This window comes from Seriola lalandi, unplaced genomic scaffold (genome assembly GCF_002814215.2).
Source record: "Seriola lalandi dorsalis isolate HSWRI2012SDOR001 ecotype SW California unplaced genomic scaffold, Sedor1 jcf7180002054574, whole genome shotgun sequence".
Classification (NCBI taxonomy): domain Eukaryota; kingdom Metazoa; phylum Chordata; class Actinopteri; order Carangiformes; family Carangidae; genus Seriola; species Seriola lalandi.
In genome coordinates this window covers 1872208-1895336 of record NW_019525127.1, presented here as the reverse complement: position 1 = coordinate 1895336, position 23129 = coordinate 1872208, and the positions used below count along the sequence as shown (strand labels likewise).

At 40.8% G+C, this 23129-nt stretch overlaps 2 protein-coding genes across 8 annotated transcripts in view; one reads left to right on the top strand and one right to left on the bottom strand.

Annotated features, from left to right (window-relative positions):
* The first annotated feature begins 2 nt into the window (after window positions 1–2).
* On the top strand, window positions 3–19640 carry pcm1 (pericentriolar material 1). 7 transcript variants are annotated; one of them, XM_023417428.2, is made up of 40 exons: window positions 3–161; window positions 1532–1646; window positions 1958–2206; window positions 3192–3518; window positions 4701–4871; window positions 5491–5610; window positions 5889–6075; window positions 6303–6412; window positions 6776–7049; window positions 7122–7263; window positions 7563–7784; window positions 8042–8208; window positions 8604–8833; window positions 9114–9256; window positions 9383–9512; window positions 9690–9860; window positions 9962–10143; window positions 10306–10500; window positions 10600–10864; window positions 11047–11192; window positions 11288–11514; window positions 11901–12081; window positions 12173–12483; window positions 12590–12751; window positions 13009–13065; window positions 13241–13413; window positions 13962–14093; window positions 14794–14923; window positions 15428–15595; window positions 15727–15824; window positions 16116–16250; window positions 16354–16557; window positions 16712–16771; window positions 16853–17003; window positions 17411–17571; window positions 17786–17846; window positions 17977–18182; window positions 18338–18430; window positions 18562–18685; window positions 18880–19640. In XM_023417428.2, the coding sequence occupies exons 2-40, from the start codon at window positions 1551–1553 to the stop codon at window positions 18903–18905; spliced, it is 6387 nt and encodes a 2128-aa protein (XP_023273196.1). In that variant the 5' UTR covers window positions 3–161; window positions 1532–1550; the 3' UTR covers window positions 18906–19640. The 7 variants fall into 7 exon arrangements, with proteins under 7 accessions (XP_023273196.1, XP_087033068.1, XP_087033069.1 ...); XM_087176942.1 differs by having other exon boundaries at window positions 6–189; window positions 9965–10143; XM_087176943.1 differs by having other exon boundaries at window positions 6–189; window positions 17411–17559.
* A 505-nt stretch (window positions 19641–20145) lies between these two features.
* asah1b (N-acylsphingosine amidohydrolase (acid ceramidase) 1b) overlaps window positions 20146–23129 on the bottom strand; it is a 4914-nt gene continuing 1930 nt past the window's right edge. The window contains exons 5-13 of the mRNA XM_023417438.2: window positions 22967–23054; window positions 22831–22876; window positions 22595–22739; window positions 22442–22496; window positions 22268–22349; window positions 21643–21774; window positions 21177–21300; window positions 20937–20993; window positions 20146–20844 (exon numbers count right to left, since the gene is read on the bottom strand). Coding sequence (XP_023273206.1) covers window positions 20755–20844; window positions 20937–20993; window positions 21177–21300; window positions 21643–21774; window positions 22268–22349; window positions 22442–22496; window positions 22595–22739; window positions 22831–22876; window positions 22967–23054 — 819 coding nt within the window. The 3' untranslated portion in view covers window positions 20146–20754. The remainder of the gene's footprint in view (window positions 20845–20936; window positions 20994–21176; window positions 21301–21642; window positions 21775–22267; window positions 22350–22441; window positions 22497–22594; window positions 22740–22830; window positions 22877–22966; window positions 23055–23129) is intronic.

Below are 23129 nucleotides of genomic sequence, written 5' to 3'. Positions count from 1 at the left end.
TATCAGGCCAAGACCGTATACCTGAGTTGCTGCATAGTGGGGTCGATTAGACGTTATCATTTATCAAATGGCTTTTAACCAGACTCGGAGAACATTTGCGAAAGCTTTATACTATATGAAGTGCTAGGCAACGGTGTTTCATCCACTTTTCACTCTGAATGGTAACATCAACGTTCTCTGTCTTAAAATGTAAGCGAACTGAGCTAGCGCATAGTTTAATGACTAAAAGCCAGTATTTTGTCTACCTGCTGCGTTTGACGATAGCTAACTAATGTTAGTGTTGGTTAGACCTGATAATATGCATACCCTAGCTTACAAAAATACCTAATCTAATGCTCAACTTGATGTTTAGCTGAGAGGTTTGTTTGCTTCAACTTTTACAGAGACATTTAAAGTTAGCTCCGTGTTGAGCAGCAATTAGCAAGCTAGATAGCACTAGCCAGCTACCTCGCCAAGCTTGGCAACTTTGGCGACTGGTTAACATGGGGTTTCGCAATTTCTTTATTTTTCGATCGACACAAATAAAGCCTGATGCTGTGGCGGTCTATCAATAGAGAAAGGGGGTAATGGTATACAGGGGGTTAGCTGATGCAGATCGGGTTTATCGCGTGTTGCCATGGCGATTGTGGGACGGAACTAGGTCACAGTTGATGAGCTTGTAAAGTTCACCAAGCAAGAACGTATTTGACGGTTGTTTGAGCCATCTACGCGTTTTCTACCAGTTGTCGCTGCACATTATGGCCGTTAAGCTAACGATAACCAGTGTCTTCCCTCGGGGAGCAGTGACAGAAAGCTCGTGCTAACCCGCTGCGTGGTGGAGGGAATGTCTCATTGTTTTCCCCCGGGAATCTGAGCGGGCCACACATACACAAAACCCAACGGCAGCTAACGTTAACGGACAGGTCGAAAAAATTACTCGACAACGTTACACGATCGACGTAAATGACTGATTTCTCTCCGGACTGGATGCTAATTAGAGAGTTAACGTTAGCTAAACTTAACTGCTGCTGGTAAGAAATGACGCATTTGATGCTTTCATGCAACTGTTAGCTGTAACAGTTAACCCACACTGGGTTCATGAAACATATCTGCGTTGATTACATTAGCGTTAACGTTTGTATTTAGCGTTATATCGTTTTGTTGCGTATGGTAAGCTGGCGTCGTTACTAATAGCTTACTACTGTTAGCCAAATAACCAATTTCGTGTAGTTAGCCTCACTTCGCTGTTGTTAGGTACTAACAATTAGGTTAACATTACAGTGACAGTTATGAACGTTACTTGAAAATGTTGCCTATTACTCTGGAATTCTTAACTGGTGTCCATTCTCCTATTTGTTTTACTGACTTGTTCTGTGGTCCTGTATGGTGAGCAGTATGAAACTTATGACCAGTATGATCTTCCAGCATAATGTAAACAAGCAGTTTCCTGAATTGCAAAATGTAATTTTTGTTGAATATGTCAAATGTAGACCTGTTTGATGTCCTGTGGTTTCAGTGAGGTGACCATTGTGCATTTTGTTGTGAATTCCAGCAAGCTGTAAGTGGGTGACATGGCAACTGGTGGCACTCCTTTTGATGACAGTTCAGAAGAGCTGCATAACTGGACTGTAACCAATGGCAGTCTGGAAGATAGACTCAACAACATGGTAAGGGCTGGTCAGGACCTGATAGAAACTATAGACATATGAGGGACAGTTACATTTTCACGTAATATTACACTTGAGGGACTCCTCAAAACTTTCTGCTTTTATTATACAGTCAATTTGACCAGAATTTTGTAATTCAAACAGTAAAGTACATGTTGCTCCATGAAATGTATCTCTCTGTTTTATGATTTATTATGGATTACCGGTGCCATGATATGTCTGTTAACTTGTAAGGACAGATACATAATGTGTATACAGTTGACATCAAACATAGTAATAGACAGTAAAAATATTTTTTTTCTGTTGATCAGGACTGGGGTGTACAGCAGAAGAAAGCCAACAGATCATCAGAGAAGAACAAGAAGAAGCTGTCAGCTGCGGTTGTGGAGAGCCGCCTGACTAATGATATTTCACCAGAATCCACCCCTGGGGTGGGTCGCAGGAGAGCACGCACTCCTCATTCCTTTCCTCACATCAAATATACCACCCAGATGTCTGTCCCAGACCAAGCTGAACTAGACAAGTTGCGTCAGAGGATCAATTTCACAGACCTAGATGAGGTAAAAAGCTACCGTATACCATTAGAATTTCTTTGGTTATTACGGTCAGTATTCTGTTCATTTGAGTCTCAGGAATGCAAAGATCGATTTTTTTTTTTTTTTTTTTTTTTTTAAACATACAGTGACTTGAGTGACTTACTGATAGTAATATGTCAACTGTGTCGTGACCTGTGTGTTGTGTTTTGACAAATAAACAGCAGTGGATAGAGCCACCATTTGCAGCTAATATAAAAATGATTTTAACCAGCATTTGTACAAGGACGCACATGCATGCCACAAGCAACAGAGTACAGTAATGCTCATTTCTGCCCATTACAGATTCCTATTGCTGTCAAGTATCAAGTTTTACTAGTTTTTTTTTTTTGAGAATCTTAAGAATCTTAAGGACATGAAATAAAAAAATCTTATCACGCTGTCAAAAGAAAAAAAAGCTGTGCTCCTATTTCAGTATTTAAATGCTAACGAACTGCTGTGCTCCTTAACAGCCAATAGAGGAAGTGATAGCAGAATATTTTTTAGTATGGAGTTGTTTGGCTGACCTTGTTCTGTCGCAGCACAGAGTGTGGCAGAAAGGCAGAGCAGTGCACAAAAATTGAAGACTTTGAGAAGAAAGTGTAAACTTTGGATAAAGAAAGCAAAATAACAAACTGAAAATGTTTGCCCTTTGGTGGACAAAGCTGGAGTCAGAGTTTTTTTTGTTTTTTTTTCATTAGTGCATTGCATCATTGTATCATTGCTTTTACTGGGATAGTGAATCATGTTTACATAACAGTGTATTTGGTGTATTTTGGACAGATAATATGTAAAATTAGTTTATTAGCAATTAAAATTCCACCTTTTTTCATTTTGGACTCAACAAAATGTGGAGGTCTGTTACGAAAAAAGGACACTAACAAAAATGTGAACACATCTTGAGTTTTTAGAAGAAAATCGTCATAATCTTGAGTGGTAATTTGTCTGACTTGTATCTTCTTTTCTTACTCAGAGGAGCATCGGCAGTGACTCCCAGGGGCGTGTCACAGCTGCCAACAACCAGCGCCAGTTAGCAGGAGAGAACAAGAAGCCCTACAACTTTCTACCTCTGCATGTAAACACTAACAAAAGCAAGGAACTGCTGCCTCCCTCCTTCTCTGCCCCAGCCACTCCAGCTATCACCAAGGAAACCAAGAAGCAGAGCCCGGGATTCAGGGACACGTTAACCCCTGTGGTTCCTACCAAGGATACTCTAAGGCTCAGCCATAGTGGCACAGAGAGAGGGCCCTCGGTGCACAGAGAATATGGGAGAGGAGAGCCGAGAATAGACAGCAGCCAGGTAATATTTGGTGTTGTTGAGTTCAATCTTGATGCCTTGAGGATTAAGTGGAACAATGTTTTTACAATTCTGTATAGAAGTTGGTGCCAATACATTGAGCAGATATAGATGCAGTTATTTTACTGAATAAGTAAAAACTTTGACCTGCTGATGGTGTTAGAGGAAAACTCAGAAGATGGCCAAAGTAATTTCAATTTACCCTCAAGTAGATTTGAATAAATGCAAATCATTAGATAGTTGTTAAGAAATTTCAATCTGAGTTACAAATGTCAACCTGATGGCACAAAATTTCATTACAGTCCATACAGCTGCTGTTGAGATTTTTCAGTTTGAACTAAAGCGGTGGGCTGAAAACCATCACACAGACCAAAATTGCCATCCATATACCCTTGTTGCTAACATCGCTAAAAGAAATAATGTTATTCACCTTTTTTTAGGTCTATGACCTAATAAATGCAAACTGCTGGAAATTTCCAAATCCATCTACTATTGGAGCATGATTAAGCAGATATTAGCATAAAACTCATAACTTTATATATAGCTAAATCTATCTCTTCTGGGCTCACACCAGTTTCTGAGAAACTAAACCTAGTGCCTATAGAAAACCTTTAAAAATGATGGGTAGTGCATGGGGACTGGAGATGTGTAGCATTCAGAAAATATACACATTGAGCTGGATTGACTGTTTGAGAGGGATGAGGTGTAGAAAGTAATTTTCTTTGATGAGCAACATTGATGAATTCTTTTTAACATTATGGTTAATTTTCACAAACACCCAGTAAAATATTAGTGATTATAACTTGTAATGGTTTTATTTATCTATAATGCTTAGAAAGACATTCATTTCACATTTAATTGAATTGAGTCACTTTTCTCATGTACAGATGGCATTGTCTATGTGTCGCTTCACTCAGACTACTATTGTCAAACCAGAACTAGGATGAAAGTGAGGGAGAGCGTGTGCAGCTGAAACTAGGCTGTATTTAGGGCAATTTATAAATATGCCACCCTTGGTGCCCAGTGAGTTTTGTGCCCAACCCCCTTTCTGCCCTCGTTCAGCCGAGACTGAGCTTTTGCTACAGATGCTCGCTCACCTTTCCTTACGTCTTTCTCTGTCTTCTCTTCATTTACTCTACTGAAACCCACACCCATACACCACCCCCTCTCTATGTATGGTCTCAGGTGGTGAGCAAACTGATACAGATCCGGGAGTACATCAGTAAGGCCAGCTCCATGCGGGATGACCTGGTGGAGAAGAATGATGTGCCGGCCAATGTGGAGCGTCTTTCTCATCTCATCGACCACCTCAGGGAGCAGGAGAAGTCTTATTTACGGTTCCTGCAGAAAATGCTGGTAAGTTTATCCACTAGTTCTCTAGCTTCATGGCTGATATCTTTTATAGGATATACTTTTCTGCTTTTCCCATGCTATCAGGCAAAGCTATGTACTTTTGGGAAAATGTGCTATGTCATGTGCAGAAGATGTTTCTTAGCTTATTCATAGCTGAGGTGGAACCTGTTTTTTGTTGGTATCCTGGCAGCCTGCCACACATATATTTTTAATGACCTTTTTTCTCTGTGGCCTGAAACATTTCAACAGTGGAGTCATGTTTCCTGTGATGGTAAAATTGGGACCTTGGATGGCACCTTTCTTAACTCTGGGATAGTTTTTTCTGATCATTGTACATTGATTTAAGAATTTTTCTGAAATATATAGTAGTTTTGACAAGAAACATACATTTTAATTCATCAGACTTAAACTCACTGGAGGTTTTTAGTCTCTATATTCCCACAAATTTCAGCAACTGATGAATGTAGGCATTTCCATCTATGTTTTTTCATTCTTTTTCAGTTACTAACTTGTTACTTTTAGTAATGGCAGACAGTTTGTGGTCAAAACAAAACATTTTTTGTCATACTTTACTATTTGGCTATCTTTGAGTCAGTGGCTGTTCTCTCTACTATTTCCATAGGCACGGGAAAATGAAGAGGATGATGTGGGGACCCTGGACTCTGCAGTGGGCTCAGGTTCACTGGCAGAGAGTACTTCTCTCAACATTGAGGTTCGCTCTTCAGATGCCTCAAATGCAATGGTGTGTACATTTGTTGTGGACCGATTACCACTTTCTATTGATGTGTGTTGCCGCTGTTATTGGTATCGAGTGACTCTGTTGTCTTTAAATTCTTAAATGAGGAAATAAAACCCAGGCAGTAAAGTCCTCCCTTGCCTTTTTCATTGTATGTTTTTATTTGCTATGTCATAGCCTGACAATCCGCTTCTACCATTTCTGCTGAGTAGCAATACAGTATGGCTGTTGTGGATTTTTGTAGACTCTGTTTTTGTAATGGTATGTGGGTGTGAATTTTGTAGGGCTCTAGGCCAGAAGTTGTACATGCTGACCAGAAGGAAGAGTTGGAGAATCTGCGTAAGCAGCATGAGCTGCTGAAGAAGATGCTGGAGCAGCAGGAGCAGCTCAGGGCCCTGCAGGGCCAGCAGGAAGCTCTAATGGCCATGCAGCACAGTGCAGAACAGGCACTTGCTGTGATTGAAGATACTGGTGAGAGAAACACAGTCATAGATGTGGTCACAGATTACTTTTCTTGCAGACAGAGATGCATCAGTGAAAACTCAGCTGAAATATTTTTAATGAACATTTAATTGGCAGAACTGATTATATTGGATTTTTCATTTATGTATCAATATTTTCTGGTAAATATTTACAATGACTAACATAAGTAAATATTTTCCTATGTTTAATTCCGTTGACATTTTTGTTGTCATTAGTTGTCACAGAAACCACAGGCAGTGTTTCAGGCCTGAGCATCACATCGGAACTGAATGATGAGTTAAATGATTTGATCCAGCGGTTCCACAACCAACTACATGACTCTCAGGTATAGTAGACACTCACTGGGCTCCCATGTTCTCCATAAATGATACCATATATGATAGTTTTATGTCATCTAGAATTATTTCATACACTGAATGGTCTACTGATTTATGTACTGCAGTTTCTAAAATAATTATTAATGACTATTTCAGCATTATAACATTTCAGTGTCAGTTTGTGAAGATATTGACTTTGTACAATTTGATAAAGAGATAATATAATGTAAAAGTAATGCTGGCACAAACAGCCACCATCTGCCTTTTCTTTGACAAGCTGTGTCAACTTTTTTAAAAATCCGTATTTAACCTAACTGTTTAATTTAATAAAGAGGTTACAGTTCAAGACTTACATTATCCATGTCCTGTAGACCAAAGCAGTGCCAGACAACCGTCGTCAGGCAGAAAGTCTTTCCCTCTCCAGAGAGGTGTGCTGGTCTAGGACTCCCCAGGCTGTTGGCCCACCTCAACACAGGCCGCTCCTCCACTCTGCCTCTGGCCCACACACTGGGCTAGACACTGGAGCAACAGCTGCCAGTGCCAAACTCACCAAGCTCCAAGAACTTCAAGACAAAAAACAAACCATGGACAAGATCCTAAGGGAGCTGCACTCACTCAGAGACCAGACTCTCAATAATAACTCATGTAAGAGTATTTCCAAAACATGGTTAGATAATTCTGTTGCATTTTTACTTACCTGCATGTTGTTCCCTTCAGGTCGTGGCTTGTCAACACAGTGCAGTCTGAGTATGGGAGGATCTTCAGAATGTCCATCTGCTCTCTGCTCTAATGGGGCCTCAGCTTCCACTTCCTTCCATCATTCACTCACACAACACCAGGACAGCTCCAACAAGCTCAGGTACATAGAAAAACACACAACTTCAAGCAGCTGAATAGGAAGGTCAGATATCAGCAGCAGGGTGTTGTAGATTGTGGATTGTGTAATATAGGGTAGTTTAATATAGCCTTGTAGCTACACACTAGACCTGCCCCCTTTTATAGGGGTGCTTTTCTGTGGGTGACTCTGTACTTTGACCTGTAGTAGTGGGGGGAATTGTGAAAACATTGTTATGGTGTGTCACACAATCCTTTTAATTATTTCCCCAAGTATACATTCAGTTAATTCACATATTTGTTGTTCTTTTCTGCTCCCTACAGGAAGCTAAAGGAGGTCCACAAGCGTTTGAATGAGCTGCGGGAATTGGTTCAGTACTATGAGCAGACTTCTGATATGATGGTGGATGCCGTCAATGAGAATGTGAAAGAGGATGATGATGATGAGGAAGAGGAGGATGACGAAGATGAGACAGAGGACGGCTCTATGTTTGAGGCCATGTTTGACTCTGAGCAGGAGAACCGCCAGCCTGTAACTAACATCAGGTGGGTGTCTAAAGAAATTTAATAGTAGTTAAATGAAAATGAAAATGACTTTTTTTTCAGATTGGACTTCCATCAAAAGGCTAATCATTATAAACAGATTCAACAGCTTGTGTTATATGGCTAAATTACACAGAAACACTCAGTAAAAAGGAAAAGGGGAAGGGAAGAAAAAGGAAAGTTTTGTTGACATTGACAATAATCAGTAGTGTATCCATAACACTACTATTAATACATGACAATACACATTATCTTTTTAGAAACCCACAGCGCAGTGGCAATTGGACAGACTTGAACAGCCTGACCAACGGGCGCAGTGTCAGGAGTAGCGGCACTAACAACCGGGATGGCAGGCTCAACACAGAGTGTGAGATCAACAACCGGTCAGCAGCCAACCTCCGCAGCCTCAACATCCCCTCAGCCATAGGTACTCTCTTGCAGACACTGACACACACTATGACTGACACAGATATGTTGTCTCATACTTTAAAATGATACATTGGCTTATGACTATTGTTTATGAAAATGCTTTTCAAACTTGGCAAAATTGAATCTTAATTTGTCATTAACATGAACAGCCACGTCCATGCATCTTGACTCCTGAAATAAAATTCAAATGACAAATGACAAAAATGACTATTAGCTTGGTACTGTCTGTTTCTATCAAGAGTGCTGTGATTTCAGGAGCACACAGTTGGGAGGTCAATGTTATTGCAAAGTTTAAAGGTGGAAAGCAACACATTTTAAATGATGTAACTTAACAGACAAACAGAATGAATAATGGAGAATAAATAATATTTCTATAAATTTGCTCCTATTTAGAGTGCCAGTACAACAGGGACATGCCCTTTAACCAGGTGAAGGATGAGGATGAAGAAGAGGACTGTCTTGATAATGATGCAGGGGCACAGGCTGTGGCTCCAGACAGTGAGGCATCGGGGTCTAGTCGGAGGAGCAGCCTGGCTAATGATGGAGGTTTTTCCCAGAAGGTTCATCGACAGACAGCCAAGCAGAAACTGCGGCAGCTGCAGGAACTGGTGGCCATGGTTCAGGTATGACAGAAGACTGAATAATATTTAATACACTATACTGTGATTGTAGGTGTTCTTGATTGACAGGATGAAAGGTTGATAAAGCCCCTATGTGTAGGTCTGCAAATTTACGACTCCTGTTGGTCCTATCAAACAGACAATGCATTCAATATTTACTCATTAAAATTGACATGTTGCATCTTGTGCAACATAAAGAATAACACACTTTTTCTGGTATGGAATTACTGAGACAATTCTTTGCTAAACAGCATTTAAGATGTGTGTTTTTGTCTGTATCTAGAGTGACGACACAGATGGTACAACAGCCAATGAGGATGAAGCTTTACACCAACAGCCAAATAATACCAGAGCTACTGCAGTTAGGACACCTGGGGCTGGATCTAAACAGAATCCCAGAGACCTCACTCTCTCCAGCAAGGCCAGGTACAGCATATGAACGATCTCAAAAGCCTCTCTGACAGTAAAACATTATTTTGATTTTATTCTGTTTATTTCTTGTCTTTGTGTTTTGACCTTGGTTAATTTGCATTGAAACTACTCCTGACACAGGGAGAAGTTGTATGAGGAGAAACTGCTTCAGCAGAAACAGGAGTTGAAACAGCTCCATGAAGATCGCCAGAGACTCATTGAAATCCAAGGCAAGATCCAGGACCTCCAGTGGGCTTGCCCTGACCTCCAGGTATTTTACACACACAGTTTTTTTCATGTCTTACACCAATAATATGCCAAGAATCTAAACTACAATTTCAGATGAAATGGAATCAGTAAGTTAAAGACCACTTTGGAAAGTGGTCTCAGAGTTTTTGATCCCACTGTAAGAATATACCCTTATATACTCTGCTTATCTACTTTCTAGTCATCTGTGTCCAGCACGGTGAGTCAGCAGGGTTTGCTGAAAAAGGTCCCAGTTGCAGTTTCCACTCCAGCCACTATCCAGGCATCTTCATCATCTGGACCCAAAACCAACTCGGTTGTACTCAAACCCACTCCTCCAGAAGCAGCTACTTCTTCAGTCACTGACAATGAAGTAAGACCCTCCGCCACCATTAGTCAAATGTCACAATGTGAACTGCATGTTAAGAATAATACAGATTTGTTAATTCACGCCCTCTGTCCTTGTGTTGCCAGCAGCTTTGGACAGAGATGCGTCGCCACCAGATTCTGCGGGAAGAACTGCGCCAACGCAGAAAGCACTTAGAGTCCTTGATGGCTGAACACCAGAGGCGTAGTGGTCTCAGTGACTCTCCCTGCCGGACTGACGACCAAGGTGGCCTTGCTACACCTTCACAACCTATCAGTAGGGATGAAAGGTAGGAGACATATTGCTCAAGGGGCCTGTCTCATGAATGTTAGACGTTGGCTGGATTTTTCACTATTAACTAATTTTAGCAGAAAACTTTATCACTTTATTTAACCGATATAGGAATTTATTCCACAAATGGCTAGATTCGTTTTTTCTGATGTGTCATTAGGACAATGGCTACCTGGGGTTCCACTCCCTGCCACCTTGATGACGATGATGATGATGAGGAGGATGAGGATGAATATCACTCAGAGATGGGTGCAGAAGAGGAAGAGGAGCAGGAAGACTGTGCAGAGAGCAGCACTGATGATGACATCTACTCTTCGAGCAGGAACCAGTGCTCTTATAGGAATAATCAAGGAAGGTCAGACAAAGTGGACACAGGAGGAATAGTGTTACTATTCAGTACTGATATTTCTAATGTGCCTTTTTAAATCATGTGCTCACTTTTCTGTGTCTCCAGTAACCTGAAGCCTCCACCAGCCTTCTCAGGTGAGGGTAGTGGGCATCTTCATAACAAGATTAAGGCCAAGCAGCAGCAGGGGTCTAGAAGTTTGAACCAGTCTGCTAGCCAGCATGCAGGTTCTCGACGGCAAGAAAACCTGCGCTGGGCCTCAGAGCTTTCCTTTGCTGAGGGCTCAGGTCACTGGCAGGAACAGGTCAGCCAGCTGCAGAGACAGCTGGACTTCAGCACCAGCATGTGTCAGACACTCCTGCAGGACCAGCAGGTTGGTACACTGAACAAATATATGCACACGCAGAGACACTGAATGATCTTGGTAACTGACACCAGCCTACATTTCTAGACTTCAGTCAGATTGGATTTTGGATATGTTTCTTTTTATTCTCTCCCTTTAAAACAAAAGGAACAATAACTATCATTTCTGTTGTCTCTCACCTCTTTCCACAGACACTGTCATACATGTTGCAAACCATGCTGACAGGTCAGTACGGTGTGTTACCCAACAACCTGTCATCGCCACAGGTCCACCTGGTCATGCACCAACTCAACCAGTGTTACACCCTGCTGGCTTGGCAGCAAAACAATGTACAAAGGTGAAAGCAACAGCATACATAAGTGCGCTACTTAATTTGCAGCAAGTGGTACATCTTTTTTACATTTTCTACATTCTGTCATGCCATTCCTCCAGACTAAAGCAGGTCCTGACCGACCTCCTACAGCAGCAACAACAACAGCAACAGCAGCAGCAACCGCCATCCTCTTCAACAGCATGTTGGCAGACACAGAAGCAGGGCTCCTCCCAGGAATCCAGCTCTGGTCCCTCAGCCTCTCCTGGTGTCTTCCTCCCCTTCTCCTCTACCCTGCATCCTTCAACCAACAACATGTCAACGGCTGCCATATCCCCATTCCCTCCCAGTATGACATGCATATTTATCAGCTCTTGGGCTTAATTGTAACACAAATCTCTTTTCCATTGCAGCTAAAGATGGTTTTTGGGTCATCTCATTTGTGAAAATCATAGCAATTCCTCTTTGCAGTACACAAATATCAGAATGTTCAAAAAATTAAACATAAAGAAATATGGAAAATATTATTTTCTTCAAGTACTTCTTGTACAATGGCTTAACAGTCTCATTGCTATAACTGATATGAGTACTGATTTTCAATTAGTTGAATTTGAAGTAATTAATATATTTTAAAGTGACTCAGTTGTGCCGAAGTGAAAGGCCGGAAGTCTTACTGTCATGATTTAATTGCTTTTTAGCTTAAGCTAATTAAGTCTTTTTTCATTCACTCTGCAGGCTTTAACTTGTATCCACTGTTCCCTCCTGCCATGGGTGAGTTCCCGCAGAGTGTGGCAGGTCATGCTGCTCCTGACCACCAGAAGCAGCAATTAGACCCAAACACCTCTATCAAAACAGAGTACATGAGTTTCCCTCCTCCACTGCAGCGCTCTCCTCTTAACACGACAACAGAAAGAGGGTATGTGCATCACTTTTGCCAGAAAAGGCTTTTGTGGTTATTTGTGCAACATTGTTGTTCACATATTTATTTTCCACATGACCCTTTTCAGAGCGGCCGGCTGGCTTAACACCTCCTATGCAAACCAGACCGTCCAGCATCACTCGTCTAAAACACAGCCACAAGAGTCTCCCTCCTCCTCTCCCACGTTTGTTAATCGCCACTCCAGACCTCAGGACTTTGATCAGGCGTCACAGGAAAGCTTCAGCAGCATGCCCGATCCCGTTGACCCCACCACCATAACAAAGACTTTCAAGGCTGGTCGTAAGGCCTCTGCACAAGCCAACCTGGCCTCCCGAAGCAAGACTCCCAATTCTAAGAGTCGTCGCAGGAGGAGCAAAGGGCACAACAAGAACAGTGAAGGTATGAAAATGGAGTTGAATTTCCTCTCATACTTGCTGTAACCTAATTAGCAAAGCGAGGAAAATCTCACTTGTGGTTCTCTTTTTAATTTTTGTGTGTTCCGCAGGCCATGAGAGTGACAGTGTTAGCAGCAGTGCGGACTTTGTCCAGGAGAGGGCAGCCCCATCTCGTCACAAGGATCAGAATCAGAGTCTGCTGGACAAACTGACTCAAGAGAAACTAGACAGCAAGATGAAGCTTGGGAATAAAAGAAATGACCTCTCCTCTGGTATGGTTAACACAACCTGTAGTGAAAGTTCCACCCACCCTCACTCCACTTTTGTCTGTGTGTTTAATTTTTCTTTGTTTACATTTAATATCCACATTAGGCTTAATTTACATCAGAATGTTTGTTTTTTTCTATAATTTAAACATCTTGTCATTTGATATAATTTTAATTTACTTTTCTTTGCACATTTGTCATGACCACAATTTTAATTATGGGTTAAATTGCTTTGTTGTCACTTTAATTTATCTTACTCACAGCCTATGCTTGGAGAACACCCTTCCTATCTAACAGAATTGCATGCACAGAAGCACCAGGTAAACTCACAATGCAAATCCAAGCATCATTTGGTTCTTATGTCACCTAAACATCGCATGCATGGGCTAATTATGTCTTAACCTAAACCAAAGCTTCTAAGTTTGAGGGCAGACTGTTGTTCTCGCTCATGGATGAGATTATGCAAATGCCTCTTCATTCATCTTGAACCTGTAGATGCAAGCAGTGACTTCTCTCTGTTCGAGGCACTGAGGGAGACCATTTACTCTGAGGTGGCTACCTTGATATCTCAGAATGAGTCCCGACCTCACTTTCTCATCGAGCTCTTCCATGAGCTGCAGCTGCTCAACACAGATTACTTGCGGCAGAGGGCACTTTATTCTCTCCAGGTAAGTGTAGACACATGTAACTACTTACTGCTAGTGTGTAAAAACTGTTGTTTGAATCTAGTATGGATAGATACTTTATGCTGGGCTCAGATAACAAGATATTCCATGTGATTTACCCCTTGGTCTGCACCTAAAATAGCCAAGTTATTGATGGGGTTCCAGGTCAAAGGAGTTGTTTGGCGCAGAATATCTGGAAGTGTGACAGGTTACAGATAAGATTTTCATCTCCCGTACTATTTCCATAATTACGGGCTGCGTTGACCATATTAAACATTTGGTCACACTTGAGAGACTCTGGACCGAATGTCTGCTTTCTGTGCATATCAGACCTGCAGGAGACAATGAGTGACAATTAGCAGGAGGAAAAGGGGGATTTTTGAAATGGACACACTTGGTGTTAAGGAAAACTGTAGATTAAAGGCAGGTGGCCTCTGTTTTGATATGAGAATCACATCTCCTATGATCTGACACGGCTTAGATATGAATGCAGTGTTTCCTTGACAGCTTCAGCCAATGGGTACAGTAGGCTCTCCCTGTGTTTCTCTCAGGATATAGTGACCAGGCACCTAGCAGAGAAAAGTGCAGCTGAGGACCAGCTGCCCCGTCTTGGTCCTGTGGTGTGGGCTGCAGGCTCTCAGTCTGAGCTGACACCCAGCGAGAGTCTGGCTACCAGTGATGCAGTAAGAGACACATTATTTCTTCCCAGTGTGGCATTTTCCCATCTGTGTGTTCTTTCTCTCTTATTTTTTGTTGAAGCTTTTGCCTGTTCTGAAGTATCTCTCTCAAACCTCTTTTCCCTACTCTTTTTTTGCTTTCCTCTTTTACATTTTAATACATTTTGGATTAGTTTCTCAGCCTTGTCTTCTTTCATCCTTTCCTGCCTTGTCTCTTGTCATCCTTCCATGTCTCTCTTTATTCTGTGGTTATAATTTTCCCTCACCCCATCTTCATTGTCTTTGAATTTAACCTGAGAGCAAGGCTTCAGAAGCCTGTCTGTGGAAGAAAAAAAAAATGACCCTCATCGCTCCATGTCTCTTTTTCCAGATCAGACATGTGCTCTTTGTTCTGGGCCAAGGTCCCAAGAGTTCTGCTAATTGGAAGCCAGGCCTTTTGTCTGTCTAAATAATGCCTTTGTTCAAGAATGATGGATGAAATGCCTAATTTGCCATGTTAGGAGAATGGAAAGAGAAGCTACCATTGCTGTTGTTTATAATATATGCTAAAATCTCTCTTGCCTCTGAATTCTTCAGGGGGGTGTTAGGCTGCTAATAAAGTGGATCTGTGTTGAATCATCCATTCTCTTACATTTAAGAGAATCAGGGTTGGATTTAAGATGGATGCTGTGTGTGAGACTCAAAACAGAATGCTTATCTTTTTCAGGAGGTGGTGGAGAAGAACTTGAGGCTCACACAGGACACAATGAAGAAGAGAGATGATGCAGAATCTGTGGACAATGACAGCACCATGTCAACCTCATCCAACCTGGAACCATTTGCTAATGATGATCTAGGTATATTTTTGCATGTCTTAAGCATTTGACTTTGGGAAGCAAGGGTTTAAAGCTTGGAAAACTGTACACCTAGCTTGTTGCATATCCCAGTATTCAACTGAATTGCTTTGCTTATTGCCTTTAACTATAGCAAACTGAGGTTACCCCTTCCCAGTTTCTCCTGCAGGGCTTCTCAGGGCTTGTCTTGGTAAACCAACCAGTTTACACCTCAGGATCATCAATACATCATCAATACTACATGTCCAAATTAAAGAATATTACCTATCAGACTAAGACCTAAGACTATATTTCCCAGCGGAAACGCGGACCCTCAGATTTGGGGAACTTTAGTATCATAGAGCAGTGAGGCCTGGCATACTATGTTTGATCCTCTAGTGTAAACCTGGTTGCTGATGCATTAATCTCCATTACTGTCTTCTCTTTTCTCCTGCTGCATTGATTTTTTGAAATTTTCATATCCCATTTCTGTTTCTCCCTGCTCTCCTTTCTTTGCTGCTCTGATAGGCAACACGGTGATTCATTTAGACAAAGCTCTGGCCAGGATTAGGGAGTATGAGCGCATGAAGCTTAAAGCTGAATTTAACCCCTGCAACGCCAGCACTGCAGGTGCAGGTGGCTCTGAAGTCTCACATGCTGAACACCCTTCTGCTAACCCTGCTGAACCAGTGGAAGGTACCCAGTCACATAACCTCGCCTGATTGCAACATGTGCAAAGAACTGTAGTGACAGAACCATTGCGTTTCACTGTGCTGTTTAGTGTTGCTGAATTTCTGAAGAAAAAAAATGTATTTGTGTGTGAGCAGGAGGTGCAGCTGATGATGTGCGATGTCCTCAGATTGACACGCAGCAGCTGGATCGTCAGATCAAAGCCATCATGACAGAAGTCATTCCCTTCCTTAAGGTAGGCTCACCATCACAAGCAGCTGCAGGAGATTGTAGCTTCATGCCAGCAGAGAATCAACCGCAGATGAAAAAATTTGAGTTTGTAGTTAAAGTGCTCGTCGGTAATTCATTGCTAAACGTGTTAAGGCTCAAATTAAATTGAATGTGAAAATTATTGAATTTAGATCCTTTTTAAATTTCATATTCAAATTTGTTGTTGAAGATTTAATCTCTATGGATTTCTCGTCAATACTGGATGCAATACATAATGTGAACAGTTATTAAAGAGTTGAATGTTTTCTTTAATTAGGAGAACATGGATGAGGTGTGTTCCGTCCAGCTGTTGACATCCGTGCGGCGCATGGTCCTTACACTCACCCAACAAAATGATGAAAGCAAGGAGTTTGTCCGCTTTTTCCACAGACAGCTGGGAGGCATCCTGCAGGTACGACCAGCGCCAGATTCCTCAAACAGTGGCCATATGTGTTTAAGCAGATCAAATAAAGAACAGTCTTTCTGTCTTTTTCCCGCTTTGTTTCTTGCACCAGGACTCTCTTAGTAAATTTGTTGGCCGCACTCTGAAGGACTGTGGGGAGGACCTCCTGGTGGAGATCTCAGAAATCCTCTTCAATGAACTGGCCTTCTTTAGGCTCATGCAGGATTTGGATAACAGCAGCAGCATCGCTTTGGCAGCCAAACACAAAAATAAGAAGAGGACTGAGCAACCCAGTAAAGCAAAGCCCAGTGTCAAGGTTAGTTGTTTTTTTCTGCTCCACTTATATTTGTATTTTTGGCAAGATGATAAAATAGTGCTTAATGAATTAACACTGAATTATCAGATTTGTAAATTCTTTTTTTATAATGAATCTAATTTGACTCCTGGTTTCAATTTATTCATCAAATTAGGAAAATACAGTACCTGGTGGTAATAAATCAGTTTCTCCAACCTACTCGGATGAAGTCAAGGTCAGTCATTTTAATACTGAAAATGAAATTTTCAATACTTACTATACTGCATTACAATAATCTCACTGTTTTTTCTTCCAGGACCAAGATGAGGCTGAGCAGGAAGGCGATTCTACACTCCAGGATCTTTACCTGCAGACAGAGATGAAGAATAAAAGAAGCAGTGAAGCTTCAGAGGTTGAGGAGGAAGATGAGGATGAAGGGGTTGGACAGGGAATGCCTATGTCAATCAGTAAGTGAAGGTTATTTTTTTAATTGAATTCCATATTTTTCTCTTTAAAATAAAACTTTGAATTTCAGCTCATACCTTTAAGTTGTATCAGGTCCTGGCTTCTTTAGGTCACAGGCCAATTACATCTTCAAATGGACAACCTGTTCATCACTGAAAGTACTGTACTTTGTCACATTGAAACATTATATGAAAATAGTTACTTTTACTTGAATAGAAAATGTATAATGATGCACAAAGCTTGTGAAAATAATCCACAGGACAACAGAACAGTGTGGCAGGAAATGAGCAAAAATGTCAGTCCTGCTGAAATTTTAAAAGGAAAATATGAGTTTATCCACATGTAATCCCTTTTTTGCCTGGGTGTGTTTGTATATGCTGTACGTTCATCACTCACATTTTTTGTGCAGGTCTGTCCAAAGCAGAGACTCAGGCCCTGACGAACTACGGCAGTGGGGAGGATGAGAATGAGGAGGAGGAAATGGAGGAGTTTGAAGCTGGACCTGTTGACGTCCAAACCTCCTTGCAGGCCTCTGCTGATGGACAGGTGGAGCAGGAGGTCAGAGCCACAGTTAGTTAAAGAGTTTTCCTACAAACATTGATTTTCCTGCCTTTATTCCCTTTCTCTTTTTATATTTGGCAAAAGTCTTTGAGCTGCATCCTGTGTATGAAAAGTGCTATGCAAATAAAGTTTATAAAGTTTTATTTTTATTTATTTTAATCATTATCTTACAAAAATAGCTGTTGTCCTGTTGTCTCACTTGTGTAATTTTCTCGTCTTCAAGGGGTCAACAGCCAGTGAAACCCAGGAGACAAAAACTGAACAGAGTTCAGAGAATAAGGAGGGTGAGGCCTTCTTGATATTTTCAGTGGTAAAAGCAGTTCAATTTGAGAGTGGTTCTTATGTGATAGAAATCTTGTATTTTCAGACCCATTATTAGTCTGTTATCTTTTATCTAAAATCTCTGTCTTGCAGAAACCAACAAGCCAGTTGGGACGATGAATTCCAAGGCAGATGAACATACCATAGCAGCATGCCAGAGTCCTGAGGAGGAGAGTAAAGTTGAGGCAGCTGCTGCTTCAGAAGAAAACACTGCAGTCTCTCATGATCAGGATGTGCCCAAGGAGCCAACCACAACTAGCAGCCCTGACACTGACTCACCCGTTATGATCAATGTAGATGTAAGTCCAAGTGTGAAGATGCTAGGTTAATTGAACATTGTCAAGATATTGGTTTTCATCCTATCATTACATTTCACCATAATTGTTTTACTGCAATGTGAAATGAATGTCTAACCTTGTATTGTTGCTGTTCTATATTGATCTGATTGATGCAGGAGATGGGGTCAGGTAACACTAGTCAGAAGTCTGATGAGGAAGACTTTGTCAAGGTGGATGACTTGCCATTGCAGCTTACAGTCATGTGTGAGGTGTGTAATGACTAAACAATGAAAAATGAATGTGTACCAATAAAAACTTAAGAAAAAGTAATTAAAAGAAAAATACCTGTGAAAGACATTTCTTTAATATAATGGATTTACTATGTGTGCTGTAATGTTAGGAGGAGCTTCAGAAGAGAATAGTGGAGGAGCAGCAGAATAACAACCTGTCAGTAGAGATCCTCAATGGGAACACTGAATCGCTGACTGGGCTGGTGGGAAATGCACAGGCACTGAAGGAACCAGGTATGGATTACAGTCCGTGTCAATTAGGATTACAGGTTTGTTTGTGTTGTTGCCAAACACCCTACAAAAGCCAAGCCACTGTCTTTTGTTACCATGTGTACATCTATACAAGTCAGAGCAGATGTTGTGCACATCCATAAACTAATACTCTCTTCCTTTTTGGAATAAATTATGTTTTCTTTTGTCTTTTTCAGACACTGCTGGTGACCAGAATGTGTAAAGAGTTGTACCAATGTCTCATAATCTACTGTTTTTAGCAACACTATGCTTTCAACCTCAATCTGTTCTGGATGTATGATTGTTGATTCTTAATCTGCTAGTTTAAACGGAGCAACAGCTCATAATATTGGTCACAAATTAGGTCTCTCTCTCTCTCGCACACTCACACTCACACACACACAAACCAGATAAAACTAAACCTATACACATAACCAACACTGCAATTCATTTTATTCGTGAAAGTTTAATGTGATTTATTGGTAATCTGGGGTGGGGTTATCTCTATGCTGCTGATTACTGACAGTTAAGCCTCTGTTTGAATCTTTAGTACTGAAACTCGTGTTCAGATCTGCCTTAGTCTCTTCCTTGGTTCTGGGATCAGTTTGACATGAGTTGTGATTTTTTTTTTTTTTTTTTTTAAACGTCTTATTTGTCTTGGCTCTGCCTTACTGTTGTACAGCTCATCTTTTCTGCACTTGATTCCTAATTATAAAGAGATTACAGTAGGATAAAAGTTCAGCTGTAGCTTGGCTGACTTCAGCTAATTGTTTCTCCATCTTGAACACTTTTTCCTTTGTATCAGAGCTCAAAGCTCAGACTTAACTTTTATCCCTTCAGATGCATCTTTATATGCTGTTTTGTTCTGTTAATGGTTAGTCTCCATTGATTTTCATGTAATTAAAATGTTGACTACAGTAATAAGTTTTAATTAATAAAATGCTGGAACTTTCAAAAATGAAGGTGTGGGCTTCTTCAGATGTCTTGTAGCTACTTTCCAGTGTGTAGTACGTAAATACTGATAGCAGTGTTGCTATCGGTAGCTGTAAGGCTGGATTAAACAAGGCAAATTAGGCACCTGCCCTAGGGGCACCAAAAGCCCCAGGTTTACTGTGTGTACAATGTTAAATTTTCCAGTCTTTTAGAGGGACCGTTTGTCTAAATTTAGTTTGAAAACCATAATTATTTTAAGTAATAATGTGCTTACATGGTGCATATATCCCTAAATAAAGTAATGTTTAATCAAATAACCATAAACTATTTGATACACAGAAGACCTTGGGCCAGGTGGTCACATTTCAACTCAGGAGGCCTGGATGGTTTGTCAGTCTGTTGGATCCAGACAGGTTCCATTAAGCCATGATTAACACAACTGCACAATAACTGAGAAATCTCCTACCAATTAATTTAAATTATAAACTGATTCATGTAATTCACATTGATGAAATTACAAATAGAACTGCTGTATTTGTGAATCCATTTTAATAAAAAAGAACAAAACGATAGTGGTCAGCATTGAGGTACATTTATCAGTAATGTGTTAAATGGTCAGTGGTCATATGGTGAGACAGAACCTGTAACTGAACTGTTTGAAAGCCTGATTTGGGTAGAAAATAAACTTGAAGCATGGTAGTCGAACATGGTGAGTATTGGCTGCATTTGAGAACTTTAAGAAACAATGTAGTAAGATTTTGCATCAATTTAATTATATACCCGTGCATTCATCTCAGGGGTCCCTAGGCCCATATTGAGATCCATGTATAATTACAGGAAAAACAAAAAGGGGGAAAACATTTACAAGGTAGATTCACTTTCGTACAAATTTCCCTCAAAACAGAAAAGGTAGGATTTAGTATTGTCATCAACGCTTCAAAGTTTTCCTGAACTGTGTGAAAAAGAGAAGACAAATGTCAAATTGACATCAGGAAGACAAACTTTGGTTCAGGGGATTAGTGGCTGTGCAAACACAGGAACAATTTAATGTTTTGTCCCAAGATCAGCTGAGGTTATCTTACTGCTTCTGTATGCAACTAAGCACTTGCAAAACTGATCAGAGTTCAGTGCTTAGAGGATCACCAGGGCATGCAGGGGTTAGGACAGTCACGTATGTATGACTCCAGTTTGCCTTCTGACACTTGCATCAGTGTTGTGTATGTGGTCAACTGAAAGGCACAGGAAGAAAAGAGACAAATGTTATTTACACCGAAATAATCAAAGTAGTTTTGAAAATAAAAGTATTCATGAAAAGGCTCACCTTGTTTAACACTGGTTTGGTTGAGAGCACATCGTACATGGTCTTTAGAGAGATGTTCTAAACAAAGAGACAGAGCAAAGGTGTCTTTGATAGAACATGAATGTAACTTGTCAGACTTGTACTTCAGACCTAAACACATGACTGGAATAACTTAACTACATCTGCAAATATTTATGTCCTCTAATCAGAGACAGAAAATAGTCGAGTTCCGTATAGGAAGTGGGTGTCATCAGGACTCACCTTCTGTGTGGTCTGGTTCATACACTTCATGCCAGGAGTTCTGCGATCGTCCAGGAACAAAGGCTCCTCCCAGTGGTCGTAGTTCGTCTCCAGGACGTACCACCGGCCCAGCTTCAGGTCAATCCTGAAATACAATAAATTAAATAAAAACTTCAATATGTGACATGCAGCTACACCACACGACTGATTTGTGAAGTCGAGTCATATCAGGTGACCTGAAACCACAACGGTCATCAGTTCCTAGTTGAGCAAACAGTGTTTCACAAGACAAACACGAGGCAAGCTGCATCATTGACTTTTGAGCCACTACTTCCACTATTACATTTTATTGTAGTTAAGCAGATTATATTGTAGGCCTGTAGCCGGACTGATTACACAGAAGTCAGTCTTGATAGTGATTTAGCACAGCGAATTTAACACAAAGCAAGAATATTCTCTAAAGTCCAGTATAAACTCCAGTACTTACTCCAACATATCGATACTGAGCAGTCTAGACCGGGTGATGATGCAGCCCTGGCCTGTCTGGTTTCCCCCCAGGATGAAGTAGGCTGGAGCGAGCAACTTCGTCTGAGCCAGGCGGGTTTTGGCCTCCTCGTAGCTGATGGTAATGAGAGAAGACGACACACATTTTTTGGACTGCGACATTGTCATGTGACGTTGAGAGACAGCATTCAGGTGTTATGCACCACTCGTCTGGAACAACAACCAGAAAAACCTGAAGTCTGCTCCAGCTGTTATTTCTTTTAAATCATAGCTTAAAGCTTTGCTGTCGCCTTTTATTAATTAGATTTTTTTAAATCCCATTTATTTGTCTTTTTATATTGCATTGTGATTATTTTCTGTCTCATCTTATTACCCCTTTAAGCATTTGAAATGCCTTGTGTTTGAAAAGAACTCAACATTTTAAATCACATTACTGCCACCAAACATCAATATGTGTCACTGTCCTCAACAAAAATCTGCATAACATCATCACTGTGCTTGTGTTATGCTGATAACACACGGTCCTGCTCGTAGAAACATTGCTCTACAGTGCCACTAGTGGTCAAAACTCCACAGTGGCACATCTAAATATTGAAGCGAAAAAATACCTGTGAGCATTTTCTAGCACAGAGCGAGTGAGAAAGCTCATCCACATCCCATCTCTCTTCCCCAGGATCCACTCCAGGATTCCTGCATGTGGACAGATTGAGAAGATGAAACTCACTGTAGACCTTCTCTCTAATGACTGTGTAAACAGAGCTGAGAAAAACAACTTCACTCACCAATGTATCCTCCATCGAGGCTGAAACGCTCATTCATGGTCAGAGTGAAAATGTGCTAAAAGGAAAACAAGAACTTCAATATTCCTTGATGCCGTGATGCTGAATAATGTTTTGTGCTGATTGAATCTTCGGTAATGATACTAAATGACTTACAGGCTTAATGCCAGTCAGCATGCCAACATATCCAGCAAAGTTTGTAGACTTGAAGACAGTCTGGTTATTTCTCTTGAAGTCCAGGTTGACCACTAGAGGTTTGAGCTTCTCACTAATGATCCATGACTTGTTTTTCACATCCCAGCTGTGAAGAGGGACAGCTTAATCTCATGAGATGTTATTTTTACCACATCTCAGTCAAGATGACCAAGTTTGAAAATGTGTGATATTCTTACCCCATAAATAATCCGAAATCCAGGTTTCTGCCATGAAAGAGGTTACCTGGAAAAGTGCAAAGCCAAAAAGTGTTTCAGTATAGATGTAACATCATTTTAAGTTAATTAATCAACATGATTCTGCATGATGACTCACCTTTATTGTCTTCTGCAACAATAGATGTGCACACAGTGAACACCTCATAGAAGATGTTGAACAAGACAACTTCACCTAAATTACAGAAGTAAAAAAAAAAAAACTATTAAATTATAAATATATAGATACAGTTGCTTAATGAAGAGTTGATAACATTTGTGTT

Excerpts from the sequence above, each read along its gene's own strand:
- pcm1 (XM_023417428.2), top strand. The coding sequence starts at position 1,551 with ATGGCAACTGGTGGCACTCCTTTTGATGACAGTTCAGAAGAGCTGCAT. Across the intron at positions 9,513-9,689 it reads GGGCTTGCCCTGACCTCCAG|TCATCTGTGTCCAGCACGGT; the intron begins GTATTTTACACA and ends TCTACTTTCTAG. Across the intron at positions 16,251-16,353 it reads AGCTGGGAGGCATCCTGCAG|GACTCTCTTAGTAAATTTGT; the intron begins GTACGACCAGCG and ends TTCTTGCACCAG.